We start from the raw sequence: 19816 nt of genomic DNA, 5'->3' as shown, positions 1-19816 counted from the left end.
TGGTGAACCAATTCTTGTTTGGATGATTCAAACTGTTTGTTCCTTTCATCTCGAAAAAATGGAGATTGCTCGTTAAGTAGTGGCAAAATGGACAATTACTTAACAATAAAACACATGTGATCACTTGACCAGCGCGTTAGATATCTCTAAATTGTATAGTTTTTCTTGTAACCTCAAGTTTTTGGAGGTAAAGATAAACTTGAACTGTTTGTATCATCCAAAAGGACGCGCTTACCGGTTGTACTGTCTCATGTAATTAGATGAGGTGATAGTTGAGGCTCCATTTTCCTGTTTATAGTTTTTGGTTATGGCACAACTGTTTCCCCCCCTCATTTCTACATGAGTTTGCTTCCTTTTACTCTATTTCAGTTAATAACTTCTAACTTTTCCTCATCAGACTGATACCAAGAATGTATATAGAAGATTGACCCATTTGAGATCCACATCTGATGCTTCCCAAAGGTCCCAGCGTGGTGGCTGTCTAGGGTGGTTTGGAAGAAATGTCGATCCTGTAGATGATTATGCAAAGAAATTGGAGAACCTAGAAGAGAACTTGAGACTAGAGCAATCTGGAATTTCCATGGCAGGACAGGTATGATGTTTTTGTCCTATCTCATGTCCAAATTGATTATACTCTGTGCAGTGTATAATTTTGTTTTCAGCTTCTTGTTTTCTTCATAGGTTAGAAGTATAATTCTTTCTACATTGCTATTGCTGCTAGGTTCAACAAATTCCCGTGGTTCTATCATGTCCCTAGTCCTTTTTAACATACATTTAGTTAGCAAATATTATGGTTGTTTACTTGGACATAATATTTGAGCTAATGTTGTGTTTTTGTTTTTATTTTTATTTTTATTTAATTTTTTTTTTTTTTTGGGGGGGGGGGGGGGGAAATTTAATTTTTTTTTTTTTTTGGGGGGGGGGGAGTGGAATACTTCTTGTCGTTTACAATCTTACTCAAGGTACCTACATGTTTATGTTGTTCAATGGAAAGATCTATCATTAATTGGTGTTAATTGTGGCTATTAATTCTTGTTGACATTTAGGAGGTTCCTGCGGCTTTTGTCTGCTTCAAATCTCGGTATGGGGCTGCAGCTGCTTTCCACATTCAACAATCCATCAACCCTACACAGTGGGTTACAGAGCAAGCCCCTGAACCTCATGACGTTTACTGGCCTTTCTTTTCAACATCATTCATGCGAAGATGGCTTTCCAAGCTGGTCGTTTTTGTGGCATCTGTTATCCTGATAGTGATCTTCCTCATTCCAGTAACATTTGTTCAAGGGTTGACATATCTGGATCAATTGGAGACGACGTTCCCTTTCTTAAAAGGAATACTTGAGATGTAAGTATTGGAAGCTAGCATTCTAGCATCAATATCATCTGGTATTTCTTTCTTCGAGTTAATTTGATTCTTATCAGTTACATTTGATTATTCTTCCGGTAACATGTTTTAACATGGAGGTTAAATAATGGAACTAGGCCTTCCACTCTAACATGTGGTAAATTCTTAGTAATGGATGTGATTAACTACACGACAGTATCATTTTCCCTAATCATTTTCAGTTAATCTGGCATTTTATCCATTGTTCTTTATTTGTTTCCTTGGAAATTTGATTGTCAGTGGCATCAAAATTGAGCACTTGTTTTCCCTCATCTAAATTAATAATTGGTTTTAGAATAATGTGTATCTATGTCTATATATGCCGAACACACACGAATGTTCTTAACATTGGGTTGCCATTGGAGGGTTACATTCAGACCCATATTGACATGCTATTTTTTTTCAAGTGATTAGTGAAGGTTAGATTAAGTCTCAAGTCATTGTTTTACATATCCCCGATATGGCACGATGTATCAACCAATATATCCTTTTATAAGGCTTGCCGCAAAATGACTGGTCTAAATATCCTCTACCGCTTATTGGCAATTTTTGGCGGTATATACTTGACACGACTGATATATCAAGCCGGTATGTTGGCCGATATGTCATTTTATATAGCTTGTTGCAAAACAACACTATTTTGGCAATTTTTGGGATACATATTATGATTTTCCCATTATATCAAGTGACATTTCAGCCTAAAAAAACAACCAAAATGTAGCAATGTCGATATGGACTTCTATTTATTTAAAAATGTTTATTAGTGATCCTAAACATATATGCTTTACATTTTTGTATGTTTAGATTTCATTGATTATGTTGATTATGGTTAGATTACATTTCAGGAAATTATTTTATATATGCATATCATCTGATATAGCACTCCGATATTTCCCACATATCTCCGATATTTCCTTGATATCCCTAATCCTATATGAATTTTGGTCTTTTGATATTTCCTCGATATTCAAATTTTAAAACCTTGGTCCCAATCGATATTTGTATAAACCAGCCGTTGATATGTGGAAAATTGTTTAAATTAATATGGTGTTTGAATTATTAATCTAACTCGCATAGAGTTAATTTTTTAAGAAAATCAACTTTAAGTTTGCTTTTTGTAGCTTAGGCTTAACGAGTACCAGTAACATTAAAGGGATCAAGATCTGTTATAGATTTGATTCCAAGTTAAAAAGTGTCAGTTGTTGCAACCCAAATTGTGGATCAAAACCAATACAGTAAGTTAACACCTAATATAATATGGTTTTTTATATTCAGTAAACCGAATGTAACAAAGAGTACTCCATCAACCACCAAACTCTACTTATTTTCTACTTGATAAGATTTATCTTCGAGACTTCAACAGTAGGGGTTGGCGACTTTGAAAATTCTGATTTTCAAAAGAGGGGTTTTAACTATTATTTTAAATGATTCATAGTCATATCATGAGCTTTCTCATTGACTTCCTTTTTTCCAATATACATCTTTTAAATCAACTTTTGGTACGTCAAACCTCATATGTCTTCCTATGTTAGGTATCATTAATTAATACTGGCAACAGTGGTACACTTATAATCTCTTATTTGGCCAACCTCATATGTCTTCCTATATTAGGTATTATTAATTAGTACTAGCAATAGTGGTACACTTAAAATCTCTTATCTGGCCAGTAGATGTGGTACTGACTGATATTTCAAACCTTGGTTAGGGAAAGCTGAAAAGTTACTATTATATTATATTTGTAGAACAATTATCAAGCTATATACTTAACTCAATGTTCAAAATTGAGGGACTGGATTGTGCAATTCACTGCATAGCATGAACTTGGTAGGCGAGCATGACAATACTCCACACAGGCGCACATACATGAGCACAGTCACATGTAGACACGCTGCTCATTCTATAGTTTACATATTCAATTAGTATATATTTTTGCTTCAATATGTAGGTGATCTGTTAGGCGAGGTAATAGCGGATGGAGGTTGATATCTATACTAATATATAAAAATCATTTTGAGGGTAGGCAAAAGTGAAGAAATGATTGAAATTTCCTTAATCATTAGTTGAGTTTTTAGGGAATTTATGATTTGTGTTGGGCATATTGGTAATTTTGAATTGAGTAGACATTTTGTCCATTTCTTCTCTCATTAAATTCATTTTCTCTTTCTCTATAAGGTTCTATTATTTTCATTCCTCCACAGTTCTATCGCATTCTTAAATTTAAAATTTCTTACTTCTCTTTTAAAAATTACATAATGGACAAAAGTAAAAATGCAGCACAATGTTGTTTTCTCACCAAAAGATGAGGCAGATGAACTTGCCATTCTATTCAATTTTTGATGGGAAACAAAAAAATACAAAATATCGCAGAATTTTTATTTCTGGGGGATCTGTTGTAGCGATGAAAGTGATTATGCCTCCGTCGACCACATGAATATCATTGCCATTTTTTAAATGTATGCTTGTTTGGTCATCGAGATTGGTATGGGGGAAGCTCTTGTTATGATGAGTCTTATCTTCGTAGACAGAAGGTGATTGATGTTATGATGAACAAAGTATCCTCTTAAAGAGAAGTCTCAAAGAATAGTAAAGAGCTATGAAGCACCGACACTCGGAAACAAGCCCCGAGTCCGCGTTCGAGTCCGCGTCCGACATGCGCGTTGGACGCGGACACACGTTCGACACGCGTCGGACACGCGGTCAACGCCGCTGACACGGGTCAACACTTTGACTTGCCGCAGACATGCTCCCGACACGGTGGTTTCTCTCCCGACACGGCTGAGAGGGAAAAAATAAAAATCTGTATACCCAAAACTCGAAAACCCAAACCCAAACCCAAACCCTAACCCTAGTTTTAACTTACCCGATCGGCTCGTCTGCTCTCTCGATCGATCCCGACTAAAAAGAACAGTCTCTCGATCGATCCCGACTAAAAAGAACAGCCGCCATCTCTCTCGATCGTCTTCGTCGTCCTCGATCATCCCCGTCAGCTTCCTCGTGTCCTCATCGTCCTCTCAGTCTCAGCAACCCAAACCCCCTAAAGGTTAGTCCCTCTCTCTCTCTCATTCTTTGTCTCTCTCTCCCTCGATCTCTCTCAGTCTCTCTCTCTCCGCTCTCTCTCTCTCTCAGTCGCTCTCTCTCTCTCTCTCCGATCTCTTCCTCTCTCTCTCTCTCTCTCTCTTTCGATCTCTAATTCCTCTCTCCGATCTCTCTTCAGTTTTTATCTCTTTCTCTCTCTGATTCTCTCTTTTTACTATTTTTTTAATTTAATTCTCTCTGTTTTTATCTCCGATCTCTGTTTTTACTATATAAAAATGTGAGAGTAACATAAAAATGTTAGAATAGCATATAAACGAGAACTAGGATTTACTTTTTCGTTATTCATAATATGTTCTGTCATTTTTTGTAACAATAGTAGGATTTCACTGTTTTTTAATTTTAATTTATTGTTTTATGTTAATTTACAATTAATTAGTTAGGGTTCGTGTTCTATTAATTTACTGTTAATTAATTAGGGTTTTATTTTTTAATTTACTATTAAATACGATTTTAGTTACTGTTTTACTATTATTAATTTTTTAATTTATTGTTATTGCTATTATATTTTACAGAAATGGAACAAGAAGGGAGTTCTAGTAGCAGTGGAGTACAAGATGACAAATGACCATTTTGAAAATATGTTACTAAATTGGAGAAAAGGAGGGAACGTCAGGAGAAAATTGGAGATGAAGATGTAATTATTGCAAAGAGGAGTTTATCGGTTCACACTCAAGAGTTAAAAATCACCTCTTGAGGATAAGCGTGACTGGAATTAAGATGTGTTCTAAGTCAACACCCGATAACCTAAGGGAGTTTCATAGGACGTTGGATCAAGCGGAGGCGAGGTTGGGGGGTTCTAGGCCTAAGACGCCAATTTTGCCTACATCTTCGACTGCAAGTACGGCCGTGGAACAAGCATTCAACATGGGAGTAAGGGAGGAATTGGATGCATTGATTGGTAGGATGTTCTTCATCAGTGGATTGTCCTTCAACTTGACAAGAAATCCATATTATGTCAAGACTTTTGCATATACCGTAAGCAATCCAATCTCTGGTTACAAGCCTCCCGGTTACAATTTCATGAGGACCATTGTCTTACAACATGAGAAAACTTACGTAGAGAGGTTGATGGAGTCCATCAGAGGCACATGGCAACAGAAGGGGTCTCCATTTGTAGTGATGGGTGGGTGGATGCACAAAGGAGGTCCATCATCAATTTTATGACGGTATGTGAGGGTAAGCTAATATTCTTGAATGTCGTGAATGTCGAGGGAGAAGTCAAGAATAAGTATTTTATCCAAGCACAGTTAAAAAAGTGCATCACAGACCGAAAAATAGCATCCAAATCATAACCGATAATGCTTCGGCATGCAAGGTCGCGGGAGGGCTTATGGAGGGCACTTGGCCTCACATATTTTGGACTCCTTGTGTAGTCCATACACTCAATATTGCTATTAAGAATATGTGCGGCTAGGAACACGGAAGAAAATGCCGTGGCTTATGCACAATTACATTGGATTACATAGATCTCCAATGATGCATTGTTTATGAAGAATTTTATCATGAACTACTCCATACGGCTTTTCATGTTTAATGATTATTCAAAGATGAAGCTCCTATCGATTGCCGACACAAGATTTGCCTCATGGATTATTATGTTGAAGAGGTTTAAGGTTGTTAAGAGAGGCCTCCGACATGGTCCTTAGTGATCGATGGAGCTTGTATAGAGAAAATGATGTGGGAAAAGCTTAATTTGTGAAAGAAAAAGTCCTCGATGATTTATGGTGGGACAAAATAGATTTTATTCTTGAGTTCACTAGCCCAATTTATGAAATGATAAGGATCACCGACACCGATACATCATGTCTTCATTTGGTGTATGATATGTGGGATACAATGATTAAGAAGGTGAAGCAAGCTATTTATAGGCATGAGGGTAAAAGGGATAACGAGGAATCTCCTTTTTATGAGGTGGTTTACAAGATCTTGGTGGATCGATGGAACAAGGGAAACACCCCGCTTCAGTGTTTGGCACACTTTTTAGTTCCAAGGTAATATTTCACATTTCACTCTTTAATGCGAATATTTCAATTAATTAATACCTTGTGGGCTAATTCATGTTATTAACGAACATAGGTACTATCATTCCATATGGCTCAATGAGAACGTCAATCGACAAGCTCCAAATCAAGATCTTGAGATCTCTATGGAAAGAGTAAAGTGCTTAAGAAGATCCTATCCTAATCCCGATGAACGACGGACGGTGAACTTGGAATATGCTAAGTTTGTGGGGTCTTTAGAGGTTTTTAGTGATCCAGATTCTCTTTCCGATAGAGGACATATGGATCCAAAGTCATGGTTGCTTCTTTATGGTGCAAGTACTCCAAATTTGCAAGCATTGGCCGTAAAGCTTCTAGGCTAACTTTGTTCCTTTTCTTGTTGTGAACGGAATTGGAGTACATATGGTTTCATTCACTCCTTAAAGAGGAACAAACTAACACCGGCACGGGCGGATGATCTTGTTTATGTTCACACCAACATTCGCTTACTTTCTCGAAGTTCAGAAGAGTATATGGAAGGAGAATCAAGAATGTGAGATATTAGTGGAGATGCTTTCAACTCATTTCTAGGTGCCGGCATGTTAGATATTGCTACCCTTTCTCTTGACGAGCCCATGATGGAGGCCGTTGTGTTTGAGGAGGATGAAGAGTTGAAGACAGAATAATCTTTTTGATGTTTTAACTTAAAAACTTTATTTTAAGATACGTTTTTGGGTGATTTTTATATTTTTATAATGTTAGTAACTTAGTATTTTGTAGCCATGGAACTAGTTACAACTTGAACTTTATTCTCTTGTATCTTTATATTCTCAAGATGAAAGTAATGAAAGTTAAAATTTGGTATTATCTTCAAATCAGTTACATAACTTACATTTGTCATTGATTATACAAGCCAATGTTATTATCTTCAAATCAGTTACATAACTTACATTTGTCATTGATTATACAAGCCAATGTTACATAATAATACAACATAAAAATTGATCTATTTTTCTATTCATTTGTCATTGATTATACAAGCCAATGTTACATAATAATACAACATAAAAATTGATCTATTTTTCTATTTTGTTCATCTTTTCTTTCTTGTCTTCTTTAACATTATTGTCTTCAATTCTATAAGAGATCATTGTCATCCCGACGTCTTAATTCACACCTGCAACACATATTTTTCTTTAGTTTCTTATTTATAATCTCCACTTTACATAACAAAAAATATGAAAATGTAATAGGAATTTAATTCAATATTAATCTATATATAATAATAATATTAAAAATCTAGTCGTGTCGTTGTGTCTTATTTTTTTGGGTTTTGCCGTGTCCGTGTCGCCGTGTCTGTGTCCGTGCTTCATAGGTAAAGAGTAACAACAGTCTCTAATTAACAAACTTTGATGAATAAAGTAGGTAATGACACTTGTCAGATGTTCAAAACACAAGACTTTGAGGAACAAAGTGGGTAATAGCATTGATGGGATGTTCAAATCACCAAATTTTAATGGAACAAAGTGGGTAATGACACCAAGGATAACCAAGAATTCTTGAACCCAAAGGCTTACTGTGGTGTCGCGAAGCTATTAGAGAGCTAGGGCACTCATTCGTAAATGAATTGACAGAACATGATACTAGGAGTTAGCTAGAGAGTGAGAGCTAAGAGCAGTGCCCTTGTTAATGGAGGCCAAGGGGCTGTTATTTATAATAGAGAGTGAGTTGAGACTGCGAGGTTATCCCCATATCGCGGGGTCACAATGCCGTTCTAGCATTTAATACTATGTTGAGCGTGCAATGTTCCTTCATCATCAATAGGCCAGGTTCAACCGGTCATGTGGCGACCGCAGGGTGCATGTAACGCAATGTGGGCGGGGGCAGCTTTATTAATCTCGCGATCATTGCGGGCTCAATGAGGTCTTATCAGTGCAGATTTATCTAGTCACATCAAATCTCTTTTGCATTTAATGCCACTGATTCATGAATGCTATATGTAATGTGACCCTGACACGGGTCACCATCAGTATTGTTTGCCCTCTTGGAGAGAAAGTAGCTTCGCGATTGTCGCTAGGCTACCCCACTAGGTTCAGTTTGTAGACTGCTATGGGCTTCTTTTAGGCTCGCGCCACATGCTTCGGGATCGGATTTGACTTAAAGTGAAGTGGGGATTGGGTTTTAACCCGCCTTGATTCTAGACTTGGGATGACCCATCGTTAGTCACTTTGGGGAACTTTGTAATATGCATAAAGTGCTTTTCTCATGATGAAATGACATATTTGCACTTGGTGAGGGACATGTTATCGATCTTGTTCGACTTTTTGCATTTTTAACAGCCTACAAATGTAAACTAGATAGTGACAATTTAAAGACAGTCTTATTTAACATGTATGTAATCTATAATTACAAATATGTTCTAAGAACTAGAAAGTTATACTTTTCATAATTATCGTAATGAAGTTATAAAGATTGGATGAACTTTCTTATTTAGAATTGTTATTTTAATTTTGTTGAGATTTGGAGAGAAAAGAGTTTCTTGGGGGCTTTCCCCTCACTCTATACGTTATTGTTTATAGAGATGGATTAGTTACAAATTAGTCTCACATGCAATGTGAGACTAAACTAATGCTAAACTAATACTCATACTCTCTTCTAACACTCCCCCTCAAGCTGGAGCATATATATCATGCATGCCCAGCTTGTCACAAATAAAATTAACTCGTGTTTGACCAAGTCGTTTTGTAAGAATGTCTGCTAATTGATGTACTGTCGATACATATTTTGTCGTGATGATTTTGTCCTCGAGCTTCTTGCGGATTACATGACAATTGACTTCAGTGTGCTTGGTTCTCTCATGAAATACGGGATTCTCAGCAATGTGAATTGTTGTGTTATTGTCGTCATATAGACTCATAGGACATTCTGAAAGGAGACTAATCTCTGTCAATAGGTCTCTGATTCAAACCATCTCTAGTGTCATATTTATCATAGCTCTGTATTCTGATTCTGTACTGGATCGAGACACAATACTTTGTTTCTTACTCTTCCATGACACTAGATTTCCTCTAAGAAAGACACAATATCCAGTAATCAATCTCCTATTAAAAGAACATCTAGACCAATCCACATCAGAGAAGCCTACAACTTTGACGTGTTCTTGATCTGAGAAGAGAATTCCTAGTCCTGGAGCCTTTTTCAAGTATCTTAAAATTCTCATTACTGCATCCAAGTAAGTAGTTCTTGGTGCGAACAAGAACTGACTCTAACATTGACTGCGAATATGATGTCAGGTCTGATCACCGTCAGATAATTCAGTTTTCTCATCAATCTCCTATATTGCCTAACATTCTCAAGAAACTCCCCTTGGTTTAGTAGTAGTTTTGAGTTCACATCCATTAGAGAATCACTGCTTTTGCATTCTAACATCCCAACTTCTGAGAGCATGTCTAGGATATACTTCCTTTGTGATAGAAGAATACTCTTCGTTGACTTTGCAACTTCAATAACTAGGAAGTATTTTAGGGAACCAAAATCTTTAGTTTGGAAATGTATCTGTAAATACTTCTTTAGGCTGTCAATACCAGAAGCATCATCCCCTGTAATTACAATGTAATCCATATAGACAACTAGCAGAATTCGTTTCCTATTCTGAAATCGTCAGAAGACAGTGATCTTTTTGTGCACGACAAAGCCTAAATTCCTGAATAATCGATGCAAAACGTCCAAACTAGGCTCTCGGAGACTGCTTCAGATCATAGAGTGATTTCTTTAGTCTACACACCTTCGCATGCTCCCCCTGAGCAACAAAACCTAATAGTTGCTCTATGTAAACCTCATCATCTAGAATACCATTAAGGAATGCATTCTTGAGGTCCAATTGATGAAGTGACAAGTGATTTGTCGCTGCTAACGAAACAAAAATCCGAATATATATCATTTTTGCCATCGGAGCGAAAGTTTCTACGTAATCCAAACCATACACCTGTGAATAGCTTTTAGAAACCAGTCGGGCTTTCAGGCGTGCCAAAGTTCCATCATGTTCAACTTGCCAGTGTACACCCACTTGCAGTTGACGATCCGCTTTCCTGGTAGAAGTGAGACCAAATTCTAAGTCTCATTCTGCTGCAAGGCCCTCATTTCGTCCTGCATCACTTGGTTCCTACCTGGAATAGACATGGCTTCTGATATATTCTTGGGAACCAAATATGAGTTGAGGGAAGTAACAAAAGATCGAAAGGTAGAGATCATAGGAGACAAAGTTAGAAATAGGATGTTGAGTACAAGTTCGTGTTCCTTTTCGAAGTGCAATAGGAAGGTCTTTCGCAGAAGAGGGTAAATTTGCACTTACTGATTCAGGTTCTTTGGACGGAGGGCGTAGTGTTGAGGCCAACGTTGGCACAGGAGCAGAGCGACGATGATAAACTTAAATTGAGTCGTTAAACTGAGCCGAGTCTTTATCAGTAGCGCAAATAGTATTATCAGCGGATGAACCACCAGCGTTAACTAATGACTTACATGATTAAATAGTTATACTCACCCGATGATAATGGAGATGGAGAACTAGAATGACCAGGTTTATCTTCAAAGAATGTTACATCAGCAGATAACACGACGATTGAGTGACGGACAGAAATACTTGTAATCTTTATACTTTCGGGAGTAGCTAAGAAAAATACTTTTAATAGATCGAGAGTCAAACTTTTGTTTATTTGGACTGTGATTATGAACAAAGCACAGAGAGTCAAAAATCTTTGGAGGAAGCGGAAAGAGATCATCGTTGGGGTATAGAACTTTGAAAGGAATTTTATCTTGCAGAACAGAATTTTTTTTGTTTATTTGGACTGTGATTATGAACAAAGCACAGAGAGTAAAAAATCTTTGGAAGAAGCGAAAATAGATCATCGTTAGGGTATAGAACTTTGAAAGGAATTTTATATTGCAGAACAAAAGAGGACATTCAATTAATCAAGTAACATGTTGTTAAGATAGATTCTTACCAAAATTCTTTGGGAACGCGACGATGGAATAACAAGGTCCAAGCAATATCAATGAGGTGTCTATTTTTTCGTTTAGCAGTTTCATTTTGCTGAGGAGTGTAAACACAAGAAGACTGATGAAGAATTTCATGTTCAAGAAAACTAGTGATGTCATCCAAATATTCGTTTGCATTATCAGATCGGAATTTTTTTTATCGAAGTCTTGAATTGATTGACTATTTCAGAATAAAAGAGTTTAAAAGTAAAAAAGACTTTAGACATAGACTTGAGAGGATAAATCCAAGTAACACGAGAGCGATCGTCCACAAAACTGACAAAGTATCGGAATCCCAATTTAGAAGTTATTAGACATGGCCCCCACATCAGAATGAACAAGATCAAATGATTTAACAACCCTCTTATTGACTCGATTAGGATAAGACACAAGATGATGTTTGTCAAGTTAACACGACTCACACTCTAATGAGGAAAGAGATTTGAACTGAGGATTTAGAAGCTTGAGAACATAGAGAGAGGGATGCCCTAGCTAACAATGGTATTGTAGACCTGATGAGTTACCAATACAAGCTAAAATTTTGACGCCAAGTCCAGCTTATAATGGCTGTTCTGCTCATGTCCCGTCCCAATCATTTTACTCGTGACTAGGTCCTGAAAGACACAATGTGTGGGGAAGAATGTCACAGTACAGTTTAGTAATTTAATAATCTTACTAACAGATAAAAGGTTATAGAAAAAACTAGGAAGATAGAATACAGAGGAAAGGGGAAGACTCGGGGTAAGATTAGTGTTGCCGACACCCTGAACAGGTGTACGTGAACCATCAGCTAATATAACTGAATTAGATGTAGGAGAGAAAGAGAACATGATACATTGATTCTCAGTCATATGATCAGTGATACCTGTATCTATAATCCAAGTATGAGATGAAAACGATGTAAGTAAAGATAAAGGGGTACCTGCACTTTTGAGAGTAGCAGATAAAGAAGAAGACGATGTTTGTGAACTTAGGGATTAGTGTTGCCGACACCCTGAACAGGTGTACGTGAACCATCAGCTAATATAACTGAATTAGATGTAGGAGAGAAAGAGAACATGATACATTGATTCTCAGTCATATGATCAGTGATACCTGTATCTATAATCCAAGTATGAGATGAAAACGATGTAAGTAAAGATAAAGGGGTACCTGCACTTTTGAGAGTAGCAGATAAAGAAGAAGACGATGTTTGTGAACTTAGGTACTACTAAAATAATTAAAATTGCTGAAATTGACGCTGTAACTTCGCATCATGGAAGAGTGACTGTGGTTGAATTTCACTATCAGATGAAGTGAGGTTGTCTTGAGCGGTCATGTAAGCACCCTTGGCCTTCTTCTTTTCTAATTCAGGATAATTATATTTGAGATGTTCTGGCTGGTGCGAGTAGTTACAAGTCTTAACTGAGTCATCGCCATGAGCATGTCTGCCTTGAGATAGACCTCCACGGCCACCTTGTTGATCACCTGGGTCTCCAGAACGATCAGTGTGGTAACCTCCTCTCCCTTCAAAGTTTCCTTTACCTCTTCCAGGACCACCAGTATGACATCGTCCATAAGACTGTTAACACTGAGTGACAAGCGCAGAGCGATTCGCAGTGGATGTGAGTGGCTGTGCAGGGACAGTGTTTTTCAGAAAGTGATAAGTTTCAGTCAGAGAACTAATGACGGAGCTCCCCATGATTTATGGTCGAGCAGAGGAGTAAATGGAATCTAGGGTGCCTTAATAGGTGAGAACCATAAGTTTGTTTTATTGGTTCTGCATTGGTTTTATATCCCCAGTAATAGAAAAAATTTGATGAAGTTCCTCAGCCAGACGATTGAACTCACCATAATGATCATCCATGGGTTTATCATCCTGTTTCTTACGAAATAGCTCTTGAATTACTTCATATGTCCAATTAATATTGCTGCTACTCCCATAGAGATATTGTAAAAAACACCAAAGTTTCTTCACTATCATACAATAAAGAACTAAATCCTTAATTTTAGGCTCTATAGTATTAAGAAGTTGATGCAAGAGGACACTATCGTCCAATGTCTAAGATTCCGGTGTCAGAGTAGGAGGGCCTGTCAACAAATGATTAGTTTTTCCTCGGTCTACCACGTAGATTTTAATAACACGCTTTCACTGGAAATAGTTAATTCCATCAGGTTCCGGTCAGTGATTCTACCAGAAAATATCTCCGAAACTTTTGTCTGGACCGTTAACTCAGAATTCTTGAGTTTCTCCGATCCAACCATCATGAAACAGACGAGTAGAGTTCAAGACAATATCCCCACAAGTTGTACTCCAAAATGGAAACAATCAAAGTATGTCTAAATTCAAGAAAATAGGTCTTGAATTAGCCAGTAGGCTGAACAAGTCCAAGAACCTGAAGGTTTAATTTTAAACCCGAAGGTTAAAGTGCAAGAACCTGAATGTTAACATGAAACCCGAAGGTTAAGATGGAACCCGAAGTTTTTTTTTACAGGACAACTCGCAGATCTGATTTAGATTCGAAAATGAAAAAGGGAGCGGCGGGCATGGCGGCGGCGAGCGAAGGCCTCATGGTGGTGTTAGTCATCAACGATGAGCGGCGTCGGGTGGGAGTTATCGCATCGGGTGAGAGAAGCTCGAGGACGAGGACGTGGATTGGATGGACGAGGACGAGGAGTTGTCGAGGAAGATGAGGGCGATGACGATGCGAGGACGAGAAAGATGAGGACGATAAGGCGGTTGCAGGGTTTTGGCGGCTAGGGTTTTGGAGAGAGGCAGCTAGGGTTTTGGCGGTTAGGGTTTGGCTTAGGAATTTGGATTAGTATTAGGGTTGGATAGATTCTGATACCATGTTGGGATTTGGAGAGAGAAGAGTTTTTCTTGGGGTGCCTTCCCCTCACTCTATATTTTATTATTTATAGAGATGGATTAGTTACAAATTAGTCTCACAGGCAATATGGGACTAAACTAATGTTAAACTAATACTCGTACACTCTTCTAACAAATTTAAAATTAATATATCCTCATGATACAACATTAAATGATAAGAATTTTCTTATTAATTTGATTACGTGAATTATGCTTGTGCTTTTTTTTTACTAGAAATCCTGTGAATACACAGAAAATGATAATAATATAATTAAAATGTAAGACTGAAGATTGTTTAGATAAAAAATTGACGTAGCACTTGTGTTTGCACGTGCTAATATACTAGTTTTAAATAATCGCTTCAGGGCAAGCCTCTGCAGTTCTCCCCAAACTGATCCCCAAATATTTGCTTCAGGGCAAGCCTCTGCAGTTCTCCCCAAACTGATCCCCAAATATTTCTGTAATGTACTGCAGTGTAGTTATACCATTCTTGAGGGCGTAATTTTACTTTTTTCACATTTCAGGCAGACTAATACTTGGGTTACATCAGACTTTTGCTATGTTCTTTCAGGGAATAGTCGGCATAATGCAGATTACTGAATTCCCCGGGAGAGCTGAACTTCAGATTTTGCATCCTCCAACTAAATGGGATGGTTTAATTTATAATTTTCTTATTTATCATCTGGTAATGGTTGTTAAAGTACCCTTGCGCTACACCAAAAGTCCAAAATTTGGTCCAAAATTGTGGTAAGGAGGAGAAGGGGATGGAGGAGAAGTGAGGGGAGGGAAAGGAAAAGGGAGCTTCATTCCCCTCCCGAACAAATCACATTGGTAAGGCGTGAACTTTTCAACCCCATCCTGACCACCCCCCAAAACTCCCAAACAAGGTGAATTTTGTCATCTCGTTCTCCTACCCTTCATTTCCCGATTCAAACAGGGTATAAAGGAAGATAGTTGTTGCTCATTGGATTGTTAACTGGAGTTTTTTTTTTGTGTACAAAATTAATGATTAATAAGTTAGAGTAGGTTTTCTTTTCCTTATCACGATACTTAAGTTTCCACAGTCCATTTTCCGTGCTGCCTTGCACTGATATTTCATTTATTCGGGATCCATTTATAATTTATTCTGGCAACCAATGAAGTTCTATAGAAGACAATGATTGAACTTCTTCACCGAATACTGATCCCCTGTAAATGTGCAATGCAGAGCCATTGTAAGTCAAGTAATTACAGGTTATCTTCCCAGTGTCATTCTTCAACTGATTTTATCTCTCGTGCCATCTATCATGAAGCTTTTCTCCAGCATGCAAGGGTACATAGCTTATAGTGAGATTGAGAAGAGTGCTTGTAGCAAAATGCTTTTGTTCACCATATGGAACATCTTTTTTGCAAACGTGCTTACTGGATCGGTTGCAAGTCAAGTCCAGATATTTCTTGATCTGAAGGATATTCCTCGTGTTTTAGCTATTGTTGTACCTGCTCAGGTAAAATCACTTTACTGTGTAGTTTCAAGTTATCTTTAACTTGGAAAGCAAAGTCTGCAAAATGTAGTAGATAGAACAGCATCAGTGTATGTGTTTTGACTACATATTGCATTTTAAGTCGATATATTATTTCTTAATTTTTTATGAGCTTAAACAATGAACGGACTTTATTGGTATTCTGCTCATTGCTTTTTTTCACATTGAACAATAAAGGAGTAATAGATGTGTGAAATGGTATCTTGAACTTGGTAGATCAGTCGTAAACAAATAGATAGGAATCTCTAAAAAAATTGTAGCCTGGAGTAGGATTACAGGAAGTCGAAAGTTGAATTTAAGGTCATAGAGGAAAGCTGCTGTTAGATAAGTTTTGATGGTCCAAGTGATATTCACGTGCATTACACACAATGTAGGATTCAGTCTCAAACCAATTCACATAATATATGTTTAATTATCGTTGAGATCAATTGTCATGTTTATTATCATAGAGATGTAACGTCCGAGGTTTTGAGCTCTTTGAACAATAGGCAAAATTCAGCATGCTTTAAAGAATATAAGTATGTTTTTTTTGGGGTTCTATTTGGTTTTATTTTGTCATAATGTAATCCCTGTAGCAAATCCATTTTACCTTTCCTACCATATCTTTCTTTGGAGAATTTTGGAGGTGTTCAAAGTCATTCGAGACTTCAGCCTCAACTACTTTTTCTCCCTGGTCGCACAAGATTAACTTTCGTGATAATATAGATAGAAAAATGGCTTCTATCCACCACTGCCTTATAGGATTTATAGGAAAGGCTTTTATCCTCCATAGTCACATTGACCAGAAATTTGGCCCCGATCTCCTATCTGATGATAACTCTTATGATAGAATCTTAAGCTGTATATCCAACCAATGCTGATGGGATGAAGCATAGATGATAGCAACCATGTATTTCTAAAATTGAATATTATAGTTTCAAGGCATCAAGGGGAATTATGGATCAGGAGACTTGCTATAATATCCAGGTTTTGTTTTTGGAAAATTGGACTCACATGAAAATTGGGTTAGTAACAGATGGAAGAACGCTAAATGAAGATAATTGCAATGTCTGAACTAAGAAACTTGCAGTGTTGAAAGTGAGAGATCCTAGAGCTACACATATCATAACACATCCAATTATTTCCTCATTGATCGTAGATCCCTTGGATATCGGGTGAACTACCGAACAATATTGTGCTAGTTCTTCTTTTTGTCTTTGATATCCCTTTGTCCGGCACTTTATGAATGTGATGATTATTATCTTTTGCATTGTAATCTTACCTTCTTAAGCCGTAATCAGGATGAATTATTGAAGTTGTTTGTGCATCTCGTAGTTTTCTTCTAACCTAAAAGTTGGTCACTGGTTTACCCTTTATCTAATTCTTTTTAAGGTTAATTGCAGATAGACCTTCTGTACTATCACCCATATTGTAGATAGGTCCCCTCTAGTTCTATTGCTGCAGATAGAGCCCAAAGTGAGTTTTAATCTCTTTTTACCTTTGGAGAGAGAATTTTTTTTGAGAAATAGATATTCTGAGGTAAAAGTGTTCAAAATTTCACTCAGGGGATCTATCTGCAATAATGGAAGTATAGGGCGTCTATCGACATGTAGGCGGTAGTAAAGGGGTCTAGCTGCAATTAACCTTCCTTTTTAAAGGAGGAAAGATCTCCACGTATTATTGGTCAACTTTGTCTTCGTGATGGTGAATAAACAGTTAGAATTGTTTATGATTGGTTGTCCGTACATATATTTATTCTTCCGCTTGTCAAAGTAACTGCATTGGATGTCAATTTCCTGGATGGAGTTTGAGCTTATAATCTGACAAATTCTGGTTCGTTGAATGTTAATGAATTCCTGGATAGAGGAGCTTTATGTATTCATTAGTACCATTGTTGGAAAAATTAAAAAATATAAAAATAATAAAATATTATAAAAGAATGATGCTTGCTTTTGACCAAATACATTAATTGGTGGGCCAAAAATTTTCTTATGAAGTCGCAATTACACCCTCAAATGTCTCCAAAAGTATTGTGACTGTCGTTATGCCTATTATAGGATCACCTGTGATTTCCTTAAGCTAATTCTTTGGTTCTACTGCGCAAGTATATCTTTCAGTGTGAAGATTATTGCTTATTTGGTATTTTGCATATATTTCATTGATCGAACTTTTTTGTTTCTTTTTATAGGCCTCTTTCTTTGTTGCCTTTGTTGTTACATCATGGACTAGTCTATCTTTAGAAGTCACACGGTTGGTCACTCTTGTTGGTGATTGGATGGGCAGGCATTGTTGCAGATGTATGGATAAAGAATTTCATACACCTTCGATCCCATATCATAGCGAAATACCTAGAATTCTCCTATTTGGGCTTCTTGGGCTTGCTTATTTCATATTGGCTCCACTAATTCTGCCATTCATATTGGTTTTCTTATGCATTGGATACATTGTTTACCGTAATCAGGTGAGTGAAGCACCACTTTGGCCTATGTTTTATGTGCAGATGTCTTTACTACGAGCCAATACTTTACTGTCTAAACTTCTAGTGTTATGTTGTATTTCTATGGTTGATTATTTTTGTTAGCTAACCTACTTATCCTGACTTTTAACGCCTTTGGTGAGCCGTATTGTGATCGCTACAACCTATACTTTTGAGGCAAGCATGTAAATGTCTTGTGATATTTGAGATGGGTCACATCTGTAGCTGATGATATACCCATATTGTTTCTTATTTTCTATATAAAGTTGTTTTTTCATCGTCCTTGGTAACCACTCCGTTTAAAGTCCAATCTGATATATGTTCAGCATTTAAGATGTTAATAGCCTATAATCCTATATCATTACTATGCTGTTAAATGTGAGTGACTTTGCCAAAAATAAAAGCTTAAGCTGGAATCTATTGCTTGCAAAATACTTGAACTGCAATATTTTTGACCAATCATCTTTATCATCATTGCCTTTCCCAATTAAAACTTGAATTGTTTACAAAACTCTATCAAACTTGAGAATATGCAGGAGTCATCCTCTGGGATTTGGCTACAGGAACCAACTAAAGGCTTATTTTTTGATAAAGTGAAAATTCTTGGTGGAGCAAATCTGATTGCGAGAAAGTGTTGCAGTAATACTAAGATGGAAAATAGAAAAAGAATCTTGTTAGAGATTTTATTTTTTGGGTGTGGGTGGGGGGGCTTCAATAGTGTAATCTGCTGGTGATTTTAGTTTCTTCTAAAATCTGATTGGCAGCACTTGCTTACTGGCAATTTGGTACCTGTGCACTCCTGAACAAACGTCTTAGTTCCTTGTACGAAGATCTGATTGGCAACTTTGTAGATTGACATACTTGATCAGTGTGCAAGTTGATTGCTAGACCTTGCACACTTTCACACTACCTCTCGAGTTAGAGCACAGGTATCAAGTTATTCAAGCTTGACCATCCTCTCCTCATTCCTTTCCTCCATTTCTCGCTCCTCTCTCAGCCACTTGGCCATGCCTAGAAGTCACTCCCCTCTTGCTCTCTCCACGTCCTATCTTGATTAATTGAGGAAATTCTTACGTTTCACCGTTTGAAGCTTCTAGAAATGTTAGTTCTGTTGCTACGCCATTTCACTTAAATACTGGATCTTCTAATTTTGCATGACAAAAACATTATTTTTGCTTTTATTTAGCTTCTTTTATGGACCACCTGCTTTACTAAATTACTGGTTTTATAGTAAGAACATCGCTTCAGCATATGGTTGCACAGAATTTCACATATATTTTCCTGTATAATGTGCTTCAATCAAAACTGCAGGTAGTTGGGAACTATCTAGATACTGACCAAGGCATTGTCAGGGTTAACTTGCTAGGTGTGTTAGATTTCATAGAAGCTCCTAGAAGGAAAACAATGAATAAACTATGAAAACAGGGCCAGATTTAACATTTCCCTAAACCATGATGGGTCCTTTCTTTTTTTTTGTTTTTTTTTGGGGTGGGGGTGGGG

General features: G+C 37.2%; 2 protein-coding genes across 2 annotated transcripts in view; both read left to right on the top strand.

Moving 5' to 3' along the window:
* Positions 1 to 19816, top strand: part of LOC109834159 (CSC1-like protein HYP1) — a 49992-nt gene that overhangs the window by 18197 nt on the left and 11979 nt on the right. Inside the window, 4 exon segments of the mRNA XM_020402094.1 lie at positions 398 to 592; positions 1047 to 1345; positions 15549 to 15825; positions 18029 to 18301. Of these exon segments, the coding sequence (XP_020257683.1) occupies positions 398 to 592; positions 1047 to 1345; positions 15549 to 15825; positions 18029 to 18301 (1044 nt within the window).
* LOC109834160 lies at positions 6022 to 7187 on the top strand. The gene is made up of 2 exons (XM_020402095.1): positions 6022 to 6471; positions 6557 to 7187. The coding sequence occupies exons 1-2, from the start codon at positions 6254 to 6256 to the stop codon at positions 6840 to 6842; spliced, it is 504 nt and encodes a 167-aa protein (XP_020257684.1). The 5' UTR covers positions 6022 to 6253; the 3' UTR covers positions 6843 to 7187.

Source organism: Asparagus officinalis, chromosome 3 (assembly GCF_001876935.1).
Source record: "Asparagus officinalis chromosome 3, Aspof.V1, whole genome shotgun sequence".
Taxonomy (NCBI): Eukaryota; Viridiplantae; Streptophyta; class Magnoliopsida; order Asparagales; family Asparagaceae; genus Asparagus; species Asparagus officinalis.
The sequence above is the reverse complement of the archived record's forward strand: the minus strand, read 5'-3'. Positions and strand labels throughout refer to the sequence as shown.

What these genes read in the sequence shown, in the direction of transcription:
- LOC109834160 (XM_020402095.1), top strand. Translation starts at nt 6,254, where the DNA reads ATGATAAGGATCACCGACACCGATACATCATGTCTTCATTTGGTGTAT. An exon ending in GCACACTTTTTAGTTCCAAG is followed by an intron (nt 6,472 to 6,556) that starts GTAATATTTCAC and finishes TAACGAACATAG; the next exon opens with GTACTATCATTCCATATGGC.